Genomic DNA, 16,684 nt, shown 5'->3' with positions numbered 1-16,684 from the left:
CCTGGTGAGACCACGTGGAGGAGGAGAGACAGTGAAGCAGACTGAGAATATCACAGGACAGGAAAACAGGGGACCATATGCCCTTTGAAGGGAACAACTATTATTTAGTCACAACAGACAGCTGTCACTCAAAAGCTACCATTTTTGAGAGAATCTATAAACCTGAATTTGTATGTTATCTGATCACTGACAGCTGATTCAGTCTAAAACCACTGTGTGGGACCCCCTCCCCCAGTTAGTGCCCTTCTCCAGAGCCTGAACAATCCCGCAGGTGGTCCCCTCCCTGGGGTCAGCCTTCACCTCCATGCGGGCGACGCCTGTGACTGTGTCTCCGAGCCTGGCCTCTCCTGGAGTTCCAGACCCAGGTGTGCAAAGGCCGGCTGAGTACCTCGGCCTAGACATGACACACACGCCTCAGACTGGTCAGGGCGCAGAGTCAGAGCCCGCTGCTCTTGCATCTTGCTTTCGATCCCGTGTTCTCTGACTCAGGGGCTGCACGACTGCCCGCCGAGGGGCCCAAGCAAGAATCTGCGCAGGCATGACGACACCTCTGTGCTCTTCATACCCAAGAGTGAGGTGATGAGGAAGCTTACTGAGTCCATCATCTCAAGGTCTCCTGAACTTGTCCTCCGTCTTCTTCTGCACGCTCTTGGTACTAGCCTGGTTTAGATTCTCATCATTTCTTTACTTGGACTACTGCAACAGTCTCAATTTTTCTCTTAACTTAAACAATGTCTCCCTTCCAGTTCATTTTCTATACACTGATACAAGACTGGCCTTTCAGAGGGACAAGCTCACTCCTCTTTCAAAGCTTCCTTCCGATGGCTCGTCTGAGAAATGGGGCTCCTCACGACCTGGTCTTTATCTGCTTCTCTAAGCTCTTGCTCTTCCTGCCCTACAGCAGGGGTCCCCAACCTTCAGGATCTAATGCCAGATGATCTGAGGTGCAGCGCATATAATGATAATAGAAACAAAATGCATAATAAGCCTAATATGCTTGAATCATCCACAAACCATCCCCCCACCTCCGGTCCATGGAAAAACTATCTTCCATGAAACAGGTCCCTGGTGCCAAAAAGGTTGAGGACCACCGCTCTGTGGGCATTGTGTGTTACTTGCAACTTTCCCAATACAACAAACACCCTGTTTTCTTTCTCTACAATGTTTGTTTAGGATTTCACGTTTCTTCTGTCTGGAAGGCCCTTCTCCTATTCATCCTTCAACATGCAGAACTGCTACTGCAACCTCTCAGGTGCTTTCCTAACTGCTAACCCCACCAAGATACAGTATTACTCACTTCTGTGTGACCTACACATGCTTCTTTTTGCTTATATATTTATTGTTTTGCACATTGCCAAACCAGATATCACTCCACAGAAGCTGACCTGGACCCAGAAACTGAATTCATAATCTTTTTAATCTTATTTTTTTAAATTAATTTATTTATTTGGCTGTGATGGGTCTTAGTAGTGGCACGAAAACTTTCAGTTGCAGCATGTTGGATCTAGTTCCCTGACCAGGGATTGAACCCAGGTCCCATGCAATTGGGAGCATGAAGTTTTAGCCACTGGACCACCAGGGAAGTCCCTCATAATCTTTTCAAAGTCTCCTATTCTATAATTTCTTTTATAAAATATCCAAAATAGAACACATTATTCAAATATTTATACAAGTTGTCAATTTAAAAAGTCTCAAATCCCGTCATAAGCCCCATAAAAGAGTTGTGTGCTACAATTATGTTCGGTTACGGGGCTTTCCTGGTGGCTTAGATGGTAAAGAATCTGCCTGCAATGCGGGAGACCTGGGTTAGACCCCTGGGTCAGGAAGATCTCCTGGAGAAGGAGTACTCTTGCCTGGAGAATCCCATGGATGGAGGAGCCTGGTGGTTTGCAGTTCATGGGTCGCAGAGAGTTGGACATGCCTGAGTGACTGACACTTTCACGTTCAAGCATTTTAAAGCTCTACTTACCCAAAGGCTGGTCAACTGTATGCTCCTGATTATCTATAGAAAGATAAAAACAAAAAGATAAGTGAGTTGTTATCCATGACACATCTTTGGGGTTAGAGATGGAAGCAATGAACAGTCACATCAGCAGTACACCAAAAGGCAGAATGTTTACAGCGAGTTTACGACTTTGAGGTTTTCAGGTTCTTGATTAAAAACTTGTACCTGGGTGGGAGTCGGAATCGGGGTCAGGGAATGGCTCTAGTAACTGATTACTACAGCTGAAGGTGACACTCTTTAACATGTTAAGTAGAAGTTACAGCCTGAGAATGGTTGGTGGTGGCCATGAAGAGCAGCAGGAATGGTTACTACTTACTGAATGCTGGCCTGGGACTGTTCTATGTGTTGTAAATATAACCGGTTTAAACAACCACTCTTTGTGAGGTATATACTATTATTACCTCCATTATATAGGTAAGGAGTGTGAGGCAGAGAAAGACTGAGTCACTTGCCCAGTGTTCTCAAGCTAGGACATCTCATTCCATGATCATGCTCTTTGCCATCATCTATACATAATATGAAATACCTCCAACTCTCAGGGACCATGCAGGAAGACACACTGGGGAAGATGGACTTCAGACAGTCAGGTGTCTCTTGCTACAGACAGGGTAAGTGCATTTTTAATAATATATATGCTATAAGAGTACACTGAAAGTATATTCAATTTTTTCTTAAATGCTTTGGTGTTTCTAATTCTTGGGGAGCAAGGATATAATGAAAAAGGTCAGGAAAATTTTCAGCAGCTTAGTGGTGTTGGTATGAAAGTTTTCCTGAAAGAGCTTTCCATGATGCTCACTGAAGGGCATAAAATGACAGACACATTCAGGAAAAGGGGACTCTAACCAGGTTACGAGAAGCGACCAGCTACAACACGAGGATGGCTGTTTCAACGGCACTTCGTTCTGAGTGTTTGAAGCAAGTCTCATGGAGGTTTCCTGGAGCTCGAGGCTGGCCTAGCAGGAACGACACTCTGCTGACAGCGCCCCTCTGCTCTGTCCCACGGGCTTATAGTAACCAGCACAGCCCAACCATCGCGCACAAGAAGAAACGTTTAGTAACAAAACACAGGCGCAAAACTAAGCGAACTAGTCACGGTGTTAAAACAACGAGAAGGAACACATCAAGAAATAAAAGGGTTAGTATTAACTGATATAACTCCCATCTCATCCCACTCTCTAGAGGTTTTATTTTCAGAGTCAGAGGTTCCCTCAGTGCCTTTCGGAATGCCCACAGCCCGGACTCAGGTCCTCTGTCTTCACGATTACTATGCCTTTCATCTCAGGCAAGCCTGCCCTTTAGCTTAACTTGTTCAGAAATCAGTTCTCACGGAATTGGCCAAAGGATGATAAATATTCCTGCCAACTATCAGTCTCTTCATGGCCAATGACCAACCACTCGTCTGCAGAGCACCAACAGTCCCCAGTGACAATAGTTTTACTTCAGATACGGACACCCACCCAACTAGTTCAGACATGTTCAATGTCCGAGCAGCTCTGAACAAGGACCCAGGGGTCTGGCGAGCTCAGAAATGTTACTCCCGTCACTTTTTCATAGGCTGCTTCTTGTCTCTCAAATTAATTTCATGCATTTCTCCATTCAGCTGCCTTTTTTATTTATAGTCATTCACAATGATAAAGAAATACACTGATATTTTATATTGCCTCAGTATATTTATTTTTCTACCCTACTGTCTTACAATTTAGAGTATTTTTAATATTTTCACTTGCATGAAGTTGAACTTCATGTTAAGTACTGATTTCAACACTAAATTATGATATTTCAATCAAGGAAAAAAAAAAAACCTACTAGTACTGCTACAGCAAAAGAATACCAATAGTGTCTTTTTAAGTTACTGCATTCAATAATCTGGGACTCTAAAATGAATGTTTTATGTTTGCATTACTCACCAGGATGCCCGAGATTAGTTAATTCATCTAAAATAAAAAAAGAGAAAACAGATTAAATAATCTTTAAATAATTTAACTGCCAATTTAGTGCATATAGGAAGACTTGTCAAAGAAGTTGACTTTATGCTATTAAATTGTGTTACAATGTTTTATCAGGTTAGAATTTTTTAAATGCCTTAAATGAGAAGTCATGCACTTTGTGAGGAGGGGAGTATGCTGCTGTGGACATCAGTTAGGACTTCTAATCTATTACTATGTTCATCAAATGACAAAAAGCTAAACAGACTCATCTTTAATTTTATCAAAGTTTTTTTTAGATGTTTTCTGGCCAATTATGGGACAAAAACAATCAAGAGACAGGTTTGTCTATGGCCTCAACTATACACTTCTTGAAACTAATTAAAAACCTCAAATGATATTTTTAAAAAATAAACTTAAGTTTAGAACAGGCTAAGATATATAAAACTATTGCGAGGACAGTGCAGAGTTTCTGCATACACCCACCTACTTTCCCTATTTTTAACATCTGACGTTAGGAAGGCATATTTGTCGTAGTTAATGAACCATTAATGTTCTTTTTTTGTTCCAGGACACCACGTCACATTTACTTGTGTTTCCTTGGGCTTCTCTTTGTTGTGACAATTTCTCTGACCTTCCTTGTTTTTGATAACCTTGACCACTTTGAGGATTACTGATAAGGTAAGGTATTTTGTGGAATGTCTCTAAATCAGGATATATCTCATGTTAGACTGGTGGAATGTGTTTTTAAAGGTATTGTGGTTTCAGAATTGTTAACCTGTAGCCCCTTGGTGGCTCAGATGGTAAAGAATCTGCCTGCAATGTGGGAGACCTGGGTTTGATCACTGGGTTGGGAAGATCCCCTGGAGGAGGGCATGGCAACCCATTCCAGTATTCTTGCCTGGAGAATTCCATGGACAGAGGAGCCTGGTGGGCTACAGTCTGTAGGGTTTCAAAGAGTCAGACATGACTGAGTGACTACACACAGCACACAGCCTCTGGCTAATGGAGGGAGAGAATCATCTAAGCAAATACCTATGACATTAGAGCTACCTATTTTTCCTTTACAAATTTTATGAAGATAAAAGTTAACATTCACAATAAATTACAAATGCTATACTACTCATAAAATGTGCAGTAATTTCTGTGATATAAAACCAACTACACAGTGGTATTCGCTAGAGTACGGGGTCATGTACAGTTCCTTCTGTCTTCTGCGTCCACTCCTTCCCAGGTGCTCAGGCCAGCACCTGCCCCTCCACCCCACAGTCAGTGGGGCTGCTCCCCCTGCTTCTAACAGGTTCAGACTCTCATCATCTGGCTGTGCTGTGTCGTCATTCGTTGCTGCGCGAGGGCTTTCTCTAGCGTGGCTCACGGGCTCTAGAGCAAGGCTCAGCAGTCGTGGCGCACGGGCTGAGTTCCTCCGAGGTATCTGGGATCTTTCTGGATGAGGGATCGAACCTGTGTCCCCTGCATTGACAGGTGGGTTCTTAAACGCAGGACCACCCAGGAAGTCCAGGTTTAGGTTCTTTTGTCATATTCTCATTCCATTCTGGGATTGTCCTCCTCTGACCTCCTATATGATCTAAAACCTGCATACATGTATTCACCACTACAACGGTCAGAGTGTTTTCACTGCCCTTAAAAAAAACCCCTGAACTCCACCTATTGAACCCCTACCCTCTGTCCCAATCAGGGATCTGTAACAAAGCACATAAAATGAAACAGATCACATCAGGCTCTACAGGTAAGAAAGATGAGGTGTGTGTGCCATAGGATATCACTGCTGTGTGTCCATCCACCAACTATAACATGCCTCAACACCGCAGATTTTTTTAGAAAGAAAAGTTGGATCTAATTTTTCCATCTGAAATTTTGAGAATAATTTCATAACAGATTTATTTGAAAATTATTATCTAATAGTGTGTTTGCCACTGCAAAATTATAGGGAGAATCTTGCAGGTAAAAAACCAGCAAGGTGGTAACTGACATGCATCACCCTGAAACTAGCGATGCTCGTTTGTATTTATTCTTAGAGGTCTGCAATGTTAGGAGATTTTAAAAATCATGCAATTAGGTGAAAAAGAAGGAAGAGGAGTTTTCTTAGGATCTCTTTACAAAGATTCCCCCATGCAGGGCCCACAGACCACGGGATTACAACACTCCTACTCATGCTACAGAATTCTTGTTGGCAACTATGATTGGGATGAAAACAGTAATTTCAGAACTTCAGAGTGACACCATAGCAATACAAAGGACAGGGAAATCAAGAAACATAAGAGGTGACATTATTTTCTTACTTTGCCCAAGTAGAGCCAAAGATTTTTATAATAGGTTAAAGAGGCAGAAATTGAAAAAATACTTTGCTATCCACAAATCTAATTTTGCAAAACAGTGTGACACCACCCTAGGGGCAGGTAACTTAAGTTTTAAAATTTATTCATTACAACTTATGTGCAAGGCTTTGGTTAATGAAAAAAATTCAAAGTTTATGTTAAAATAACTTTCAGTTCTCTGTGTAATATGGTAAAGGTGACATGGTACCTTAATCTATAGTCTTATAACTTCAAAGAATGGATCTTATAAACTTATATTAAAACAGTATACTTATTATTAAATAAAAAAATGCATTAAACAATAAATTTCCAGTCCTGAAACTGTTACAGAAATTGTGTTTGCATTTGAGAGGCATTTTATCATGGCAAACAGATAGATAAAATAACCTAAACAACTATCCATGACAGGATAGCCATGTATTTTTCTAAATTTTATGAAGATAAAAATGAACATTAAGAATTAATCACAACTGTTCACTATTTGTAAGATATTGCTGGAAATTAGTTATTTTAATAATGTGTCAATTGAATAGTGTCTGGGCAATTTACGAACCCTTGAAGATTAAGATACAGTATCCTTGCATTAAAATCTTTTCTTTTCTTTTTTTTAAATCTTTTCTTACAGCTAGTATTTTTTCCATCACTGCACTCAGTAGACCAGGGCACTCCACCAATCCCAAGATGAGCCAGCATGCAGGATATTTGCTTTCAAACCAAAGGATTACACTACCTTCAGTGCATTCCACTGCCTCATCTGTTCTTCCTTGTTCCAGAGAAAACAAATGTGAATACATTGTGATTCATGATCTTAGGAAGGGCGGCCATCAAGCAAACAGAGATAAATATCATAGAAATATGTTGGCAAACCAACATACACATCAATTGCATCAGTATCTCCTACTATTAACAACATCACTAAATGCATGAAGCTGAAATAGAACCAACTCCCAAATTATGTACTTTGTAAGTGGCACTGTTGATTAATAATCATTCTGCATATGTCTGTGATGTTTGTTTCTTTAATAATGTTTTCTTAAAAACCTTTTCCCATTAAACCCAGGGTTATTTTTAGCTAAAGCTAGGAATACATTTTTTGCCATAAATGTTTAATATAAACTATAAAATTAAAAAGATCTAAATAAATAATCTTTTTTGGTTCTTTCTTGTTCTTTGTGTGTGAATCCTCATTATGAATTTAGGATACATTCTAATTACTATTTAAGCAAAATAACTTCAGACGCTTAACATACCATTAAGGAAAATGGGTGAATAAAACATCTGCTGCTCAGTATACTTCATCGTATATACTCAGAACCCTGAGCGGTACTGCTTACCTACGATGACGTCTGCTTTCTTGCTGTCTTGACTCTCTCGATCATTATATACACGACACCAGTAGGTTCCTTGATGCTCCAAATCCACATAAGGTACCTAAATCAGTATCAGAACATGCACATATTGACTGACTCTTTAATTTTAATGGCTTGGAGAAAATTATTATTATTATTATTTTAAACCCTACAAAACTGAACATTGCAGACTTTCCTCCATTTTTTCCATTCATTACATGAGCTCAAGTATTAGCAAGCAAATAATACAACGAATCTAACGGTAAGTGAGTCTGATGCGATACTAGTTGACATTTTTCATATATAAGCACTTACATATGGGCTGGCATTGTGTTCTAGCCCTTTTGCTGGAAAATCAATTAATATTCGATAATAAAGAACTTGAAAAAAATACAAAAAAACTTGAAAACACCTCAAAGAATATGGATCACTACTCACTATGATTTTCCACTATACTATTTATTTTACATATTAACCACCCCAAATGTCCCCGAGACCAACTTCCTACCATGTATAGCTTTTTTGTCTCGTGTGTTAATCGGGATTCATTCTTGAACCACTGGTACTGAGGAATGGGGCTTCCGACAGCCACACACTGTAAGATCAACGTGCTGCCAGGCATCAGTTTTTGGGACTTTGGTTCAACACAGATTTGCAACTTGGATTCAGAGATGCCATCCCAACTGCCTTAAATTAAAAGAAAAATATCACTGGACATAAAATCTCGATTAAAAAAAACTTTTAAAACTTTAATTAAAAAAATACTTTCAAGTTCATCCTTCATTTTTTTTCATGATCTTTGATAGAATCTCCCAAATGATGTTTCAGAAAACTGCTGCACTTCTAGAAATATTAAGAGATGTTCTATGGATAAAAGGATGCTATGGACAAATAAGTTTAGAACATTCTGGGTTAAACAAAGTTAAACAGATTTCTTTACTGCAGAACTTCTCAAAAGTACTCGCATGTACTAAATATTTAAGAGGAGAAAATAGTTCAAGTGGTTTCTAAATGTGCTTAGCCATTTTTGGTAGAGCAAAGGACTTGACATCTTGAGTGACATTCATGTTTAAAACAGAAAGTTCTATGTTCTGCTGTCTGATTTAACTTGCCTTCTTAAAATCAGGAGTTTTGTTATATGGATGGGTTATCACTAGCATTTCTTCCCAAGGCAGATATCAGAAAGCGTTTTTTATTGAAGGCTCATCTGTCAGTCTTTAAAAGCCTTGAGGACAGAGGGCTTGTCAATGAGATGTGGTAACAATGAAATTCTGTGTCTAGCACATTGCAGGTGATCAATAATATTTGTTTAATGAACAATATTCTATTCATAAACATGAAAGTTCACAGAAATATTCTAAAAAAATATAAACCACTCTCTTAATTAATCATGACTAAAGCTAAACTGAGAAGAATGGAAGACACAATTAGCAACAAAAGTCTGTTTCCCTCATGCTTTTTTGTCTGGCAAAAAATGACAAACATGATTCTTGACTGTGTGTGTGAATAAATAAAATAATACCTGATGGCTACTCTTTAGAAGATCCTGGGGTTTTTCCTTGATCAATACTAGTTATTGAACTAAAAAGCAGATGGCAAAGAGTTGAAAACTAGCTGGATGAAAGGCTTCATTGCAGTGACCGATATACTATAAGCCCTGTCATGCCAGTACCGACTCTACAGATAGTCTTTATTCTATGACTACTTTTTAGGAGTAATACGATAGTTTGGGAGAAAAAAAACACAGTATAGACAGGAACTCAAAAGTGAGCAAGACTGCAGTAGATTTCTTTTCTCCTCCAAAATCAAGAGACCATGACATTCAGACCCATGAAAGGCGGCAAGTTTTCAGAGATCAGCAGCAGGGCCAGATTGAGAAAGGTCATTTTATCCCCAAACATCTGCATGTCTCTCTTTGTCTGTCTATCTCTCTATCCATCCATCCATACAGAAAAAGCATCAAAGCACATGGGATAAAATCTTAATGACTGGTGACATTATACTGGGGGAAGTACATATACATTATATTGGGTGAGTACTAGCTTTGAAATGATTTAAAAGCAAACGTTTAAAGTAAAATTCAAAAGAGGCAACTCCCATCCCAGCACTCAATTCATCACTTACTCCGGAAGCTTTCTGTTACTTCTGTGACATCGCAAACATCCAGCTGTGACCACTGGCTAAATTCAAAGGTGAAATTATTATTAACTCGACAGACATAAAAGCCTGCATCTTTTACATGCACTGTGTTAAAAACAAGTTCAGATGCATTTCCATTTGGAATCTGTGAAAGAATCAACAGAGGATAAAAGTGAATGACTCATCAAAATACACCTTATAAACTGTGCTGTGCAAAATGTATGATTTCCTGGGAGCTCTGAAAAGTGTATCTTTTTTTTCCGCATTCTAAAATATCTGTCCCTTAAGAAGCAAACAATAACGTGTTGAGTAATTTAGGACTGAAGTCAATGAAATCCAGTATTTTACACATCTGTTAACTGGACAGTTAAGCTCTATCCCATATATCTCTCAAAAACTCACTAACAGCGAAGTGTCTATTCTGTCCTTTAAAATTGTTTGATTATTAGTATTTACAGGCTTGAGAACTGCAACATTTATGAGCTCAGTAGCCATACCACGAAGGAGTCAAGATCCCGGAAAGTCCGGCCTGGCTGCTCATCTCAGTTCTGATCAAATTAGCTGTGAGCATGCGAGCACGTTTTACCCTGAGGCCCCAGTTTCTCACCTGCCAAGTTCTAGTGGAGGATGGAGGCCTTGACGAGCACACTTCTTTCAAGGCCTGGGAGGTGAAGAGCTATGGGAAGCGTGTTGGTGCCAGGAAGGACTGGCCACTCAGGGGTATCCCGAGCCTTCCTCCCGGGCCTGGATCATCTCAGCTGCTCCTGTCAATTCACCACCACCACCCAACTCTGGCATGCTGCCAAGGTTTCACTAGGTGCCTCCTTACACAGGAGCCCCCTTGCAAAGGGCTTTAACACACTCCCCCTCTCCAAGCCCCAACCAACTGAATTCATCTCTCTCTCCTCTCAGAACCTGCACCAGAGCAAGACTGTGGTGCTGAAGATCTGACAGCTGGGATGGAGACTGCCCTGAGCACTGCCTGCCCACCCTCCCACATGAACCCACCTCGTCTGCCTTCCTACTAGAACAGTCCTGGGTACTTTCTCTCCCACAACCCCACTCCTCTCAGCCACTGACTTCAGATAGGAACTCTCTCCTCTTCCAGCTACCGAACCACAAACCTGAGCCCGTGCCTATTTAGAGCTGCTCTCCTCTCCTGTGAAAATGGAAAAACCTGTCTTCCTACCAAAGGCTTCTTGGGCTTGGGATGCGTGAGGATCCTAACCGCTGGGAACCCCAGAGTTACTATGAAGGTTAGTTCAAGCTGAAGACGTTTGGGACTCAACAGATGCAGAAAGAAGGCTTCTCAGAGCTTTCCTTATCTGACAAAAGCAGAAATTTCTGGGAGATGAGATTACCATAAATTCCCTCTTCAGGATGGCTTTTACTTCCAGGAAGGCGATCAAATTCACCATAAATCCCTTCTCCAGGGGAGTTTTACGGCTATGAAGAAGATGGAAAGACCACTTGCACCCGCGTGAATAAATATTATCACAAACTTTTTTATCACCTGTCTATTCTCCCAGAAACCCTTCTGTACGTTATTTTCTAAAGAAACCCATTTTCTTCCTGTAGAGGCTCTTCTTTCTTCCTCATCCCTTTTCCTATAATTTTAACCCAGCATGGAACTACTTCTTTTGTAAATTCCCATATGAACAAATTTTCTCTTCTTAATCTGTATTCTGTCAGTTGATTCACTGGCTCCCAGGGACAGGACATGGAGAGGAAGTATTTTCCTCTCCAACAATTTGATCCTCTCTGGCCTTACTCCTGCAATTTTCTCTCTCTACTTTAGCATCTGTTTCTCTCTTTTATTACAGCACTATCAAAGACATCCTCTAGCACCTTTATATCTTAAATAAACAAAAATAATCCCAAATATCCTGCCCTGGGCCCATATACCTCTCAGCAGCACCGGAAATGCTGACACCCTTTTCTTCCTGAAATACTTTCCCAAGGGCTCAGACCAGCCTCTCCTGGTCGTGCTCTCTCTCTCTTGTGAATTCTTCTTAGTCTCTCTACTGCTTCCCCCTCTGCCACACACACTCTCAGTGTTGCCTTCTGGGGTATCCAAGCTGACTTAGATAAATTCAGACTTTAATAGGCACTTCAAACTTCACGGGTCTAAACCACACTCTTGATTTCTCACCCTAAATTCCTTCCTCTCCCAGTCTCCAATACCTCAGTAAATAAGAGGTCCCCAGAGGCCGAGGTGAAAACTCTGGGGTCATCCTTGATTTCTCACCCTGAATCCCTTCCTCTCCCAGTCTCCGATACCTCAGTAAATAAGAGGTTCCCAGAGGCCGAGGTGAAAACTCTGGGGCCATCCTTGAGCTCTCTGCCTTTTCCCTCAGGCGCCCCATTTAACCTGCCAGATCCGGTGAGCTCTGCCCTAAAATAAAGCACCTTGCCCACTCTGCTCTGTCTCCCCTGCCATGTCTGAGTTCACACCACAGTTACGTCCAGGCTACTGTAGGCATTTTGTTACGCTCTTGCTTCCATTTAAGCAGCGAAGTCGGGGAACTTGCCTGATGGTCCAGGGGCTAAGACTCTGCTCTCCCAATGCAGGGGGCCCGGGTCCGATCCCTGGTCAGGGAACTAGGTCCCACATGCCGCATCGCAACTAAGACCCGGCGCAGAGAAATAAACACTAAAGAAAGCAGCAAGCTGGTGTTTTAAGAACATAAATCCTTCCCTGTTACTTCTGTTTAAGGCCTTGAGTGTCATCTCCCTTGGTATCACCCTGCTTATCCTCCTCACAGCTCTTAACTCAGTTATCTCCTTTGCTCCCTGTCTCTGCCCAGTGGAGGGGGCAGGGCCTTTGGGTGTCATGCTTCACCATCCTGGCCTTAGAACCCGGACAGGTGCCCAATGAGTGGTCGTGAGACAAATGCCTCCTGAAACAGACTATGAATCTAAGGGTTGAGACAGAACTCCACTGGTGAGAGCCTTAGAACCCATTACAGCTCTTCAAATCCATCGGGTACTCCTCCTCCCCTCGCTTTCTCCCCTTCTCAAAATCAGGACATGGTTCACACGTGATGTACTGGGTTGGCCAAACAGCTTCTCGGGGTTTTCCTGTGACACCTTATGGAAAAACCCAAACGACCTCTTTGGCCAACCCACTACTTACCACAGTAAGATTTGCCCACGATTTCTTTCTCAAAGGCATTCACTGAAATGAAAGCCACTTTGCAGTTGAAAAGCTATGGTAAAAGTAACTTTAGTTACCAGCCCTCGAGAGCCTAGGCACGTAAAGTGTCCTCTCCGTCAGGCTCTCAACGCCCAGCAATAGGAATTTGAGCGGCTCCTGACAGTCAAGCACCCAGCACAGGCCTGTCTGCTGCTGGTGCCTGCGCAGTCCCATTACTGCGGCTCACGGCTGCCCTGGCTCACCCACGTGTGAGGGACGGACATTAAAAGGTGTACAAATCCCCACGCTGCTTTTGAGGCACAGGGTGATCCCATCAGAGGAAAGAACGTCATTTTGGAACAACTCTTGAGCTTAAATTCAGATTTGCAAATAGAGTCTTAGTGTTTGGTTGAGAAGAAAAGTTTGGTCATATGACTAACAGGCTGAAAAGAATAATGGAGTTCCAAGGTGCCATCTGGAGGGCAGGCAGGGAGGTGGGTGGTGAGGGGAAGAGAGACCCTCTTGAGACTGGAGCTTGGCGTGGCCGGACCACAGAGAAGCCCCCAGTGGCAGAGTGGCTCAAAGAACACTTAATGAATTTTTTTTTAATCGTTATTTTTTAAATTGGCCTCACTGCACGGCATGTGGGTTAGTTCCCTGACCAGGGATTGAACCTGTACCTCACGCATTGGGAGTCTGGTGTCTTAACCACTGGACCACCAGGGAAGTACTTTCAAAGACTGTTTAAGAAAAGAGAATTTCAACATGCAAATTTAAATTATTTGTTGGGTGGCTCAGGGATATAACCCTTTCACGAAAGGAACAAATGTCCCTACCAACCTGAATTTTACTTCAGAAACTACCATAAAAGCCTAAATCTTTTGATATAGTTATGTGGAATGCTTAAAATAATACTGCCTTTCATGCTGCTTTGAAAACCTTTTAAAGATTATGATTAGAACAATCTGTTGTAAAGAACTCTGTACATCTAGTCAGGAGGTATTAGTGATGTTTCCCGTTTGCTAACATTGCTGCCCCAGGTACTCCTGATTTTCCACAATTTTCAGAATACAGAACTGATTTTATTACTGCTTAGAAAGTAATGATTACTGAATGCATCAATAATAACACCGACCCTTTAACAAGGACCTATCAAGTGCTTTTACAAAATTCCTATAAACACATTAAAGACAGTAGAGCTAACTAATCTTCTCTTTTCTCTCTTCTTTGTTGTTGTTCAGTTGCTCAGCTGTGTGTGACCCCATGGACTGCAGCACGCCAGGCTTCCCTGTCCTTCACCATCTCCTGCAGATTGCTCACACTCAGGTACATTGAGTTGGTCCTCTGTTGCCCCCTTCTCCTCCTGTCTTCAATCTTTCCCAGCATTAATCTCTCTTGACAGAGGAATTAAAAGACATTTAAAAGACATTAAAAATTACCTCTTTATTCATTTTGAACCATTGATATTGTACAAAGGGATGTCCAGTTGCCCGGCAACACAGCTTCACAAACTGTCCCGCCAAGACTGCCTTGGATTCGGGGTTTACAGTGATCTTTATTCCTTAAAAAAAAAAAAAAAAAAAAGAAGTTATATAAATAGAATCAGAGAAGAGGGGCTTTCCTTGTTTATGTTTCTGAAACCAAAAAGAGAAATATTTTGGAAATAACCTGCATATTCATTCTTGTTATAAATCACTCACTCATATCTCTTCCTCATCAGATGGTGAGTCTGTGAGTTCCAGGCTCTGTAAAACCAGAAGGAAAGAAACTCACCTGCAGAAGACTTTGATCGACCACATCCCCCTCACCCTCCACGACTGGGGAAGAAAACTGTTTGCTGTATTTCTTCAGTTCTGAGAAATATTTTTTCCACGTCCTAACACCTCTGAAATCAGGCTGTGCCTTTAATAACTGTCTGAGGGAGCAGTCAGGGTGCACTCTCACTGCCAACTCTGGGACTATGTGGTCACAGTACTTATACGGTCAGCACTTCAACTCAGTTAGGCGCATGGTTTTTGTAAGACAAATGTGAGTTTAAATGCCATCAAAATGTCTTCAAAAGACATTCCCTGGAGGTCTAGGGGTTAAGGCTTCACCCTGCAAAGCGTTCGACCCCTGTTTGGGGAACTGAGATCCCATGTGGCTCCTGGCCAAAAAAGATAAAACATAAAACAGAAGCACTGTTGTGACAGATTCAATAAAGACTTTAAACAAAAACTGGTCCACTTAAAAAAAAAAAAAGAATTCCAATGCTATGGTTTAGCGTTAAAATAAAACTATTCTGGAAGCAGAAAGGCAGAGAAACAGAAGAGCCTGATGAAAATTTGATACATGTGATGCAAACATTTCTCATCTGAGAAATGACTACCAGCGTCAAAACCCGGGGGCGGGGGCGTGCCACATGGCTTGTGGGATCTTAGTTCCCTGACCTGGGGCCTCAGCAGTGGAAATCTGGAGTTCGAACCACTGGATCGCCAGGGAATTCCCCAAACATGGAACACTTTTGAGAGGTGCTTCTTGTCAAAAATCCTGGAGCTAATAATGGAATACCTCCTCTCCCTCTGGGAAAGCCCGCTGCAAGTCACGGGGATACCTAGGCAGCTTCGCAGAGAGGCCTGGGTGAAAGGAAAGCAACTCGGGGCTCCTGCCAACAGCCATGTGTGTGAACCATCTGAGCAGAGGATTACCCAGTCCCATTTGGACCTTCAGATAGCTGCAGCCCCGGCCGATGGCTGGACTGTCACCTCATGAGAGACCCTGAGCCAAAACCAGCCGGCTCAACCACTCCTGGATTCCTGCCCTCAGAAACTTGGAAGTCATCAATGGATGCTGATTTTAAAATTCTTGGTCTTGGAATAATTCATTATGCAGCAGCAGCAGATAACTGACACAAAAGGAACCAAAGCTAGGACATTTCACACTTGCCAGGGTTTTAATACATAAATCTTGGCTTTCGTGCTAAATCGCTTCAGTGGTGTCCAACTCTTTGTGACCCTGTGGACTGTAGCCTGCCAGGCTCCTCTGTCCATGGGATTCTCCAGACAAGAAAACTGGAGTGGGTTGCCATGCCCTCCTCCAGGGGATCTTCCAGACCCAGCGATCAAACCCAGGTCTCATGTCTTCTGCATTGGCAGGCGGTTGTTTTACCACTAGCGCCACCTGGGAAGACCAGCTGGCTTTCAGAAAGGAGAAATAATCATTAAAACTTATAAAACTTAATTTCCCACGCTTATTTTTATTTTTCCTCACATATCCTGAACACGATCTCATATCTTTTTCTTCTACAACCCAGTAATGCAAACGAACAAAACAAGATTACCACTGAAGAGGAGACAGTCTTAAAGAACAGCAATCTTAATACATGAAAGATACTAAACTTTCAAGGAAAAGAATAGTATATAAGGCAAAACAGGCATGTGAAATCCATGCAGGAAAGACACAGGATAAAACCAAAATCCAAAATGAGTAAACATTTACTGCATTCCTAGCACATCTGAGGGTCTGGAGAAACCCTGGAAAATCAGTAAATACAGTTGCTGCTGTTGCTCCTAAGTCGCTTCAGTCGTGTTCGACTCTGTGCGACCCCATAGATGGCAGCCCACCAGGCTCCCCCGTTCCTGGGATTCAAATACAGCAGAGCCTCTCAAAAAAAATTTACAACTCCTGCCAAGGAAAAGCTTTCATGTTCATTCATCCTTTCTCTGGATGCCAACTGAGCCCAGGATGGCTGAAGTAGCAGCTTTCCTGAATTCTGTTATCCATGTTAGTAGGAAGTATATGTTAAAGTCAGGAAA

At 41.9% G+C, this 16,684-nt stretch overlaps 1 protein-coding gene across 2 annotated transcripts in view; it reads right to left on the bottom strand.

Moving 5' to 3' along the window:
• Positions 1-16,684, bottom strand: part of MALT1 (MALT1 paracaspase) — a 61,410-nt gene that overhangs the window by 24,783 nt on the left and 19,943 nt on the right. Inside the window, exons 3-9 of one of the 2 annotated variants that reach the window (XM_061131204.1) lie at positions 14,330-14,451; positions 9,740-9,899; positions 8,124-8,302; positions 7,601-7,697; positions 6,997-7,029; positions 3,913-3,939; positions 1,970-2,002 (exon numbers count right to left, since the gene is read on the bottom strand). In XM_061131204.1, the coding sequence (XP_060987187.1) occupies positions 1,970-2,002; positions 3,913-3,939; positions 6,997-7,029; positions 7,601-7,697; positions 8,124-8,302; positions 9,740-9,899; positions 14,330-14,451 (651 nt within the window). The remainder of the gene's footprint in view (positions 1-1,969; positions 2,003-3,912; positions 3,940-6,996; positions 7,030-7,600; positions 7,698-8,123; positions 8,303-9,739; positions 9,900-14,329; positions 14,452-16,684) is intronic. The other variant, XM_061131205.1, reaches the window with a different exon arrangement.

The sequence above is a fragment of the Dama dama genome, chromosome 27 (assembly GCF_033118175.1).
Source record: "Dama dama isolate Ldn47 chromosome 27, ASM3311817v1, whole genome shotgun sequence".
Taxonomy (NCBI): domain Eukaryota; kingdom Metazoa; phylum Chordata; class Mammalia; order Artiodactyla; family Cervidae; genus Dama; species Dama dama.
The sequence above is the reverse complement of the archived record's forward strand: the minus strand, read 5'-3'. Positions and strand labels throughout refer to the sequence as shown.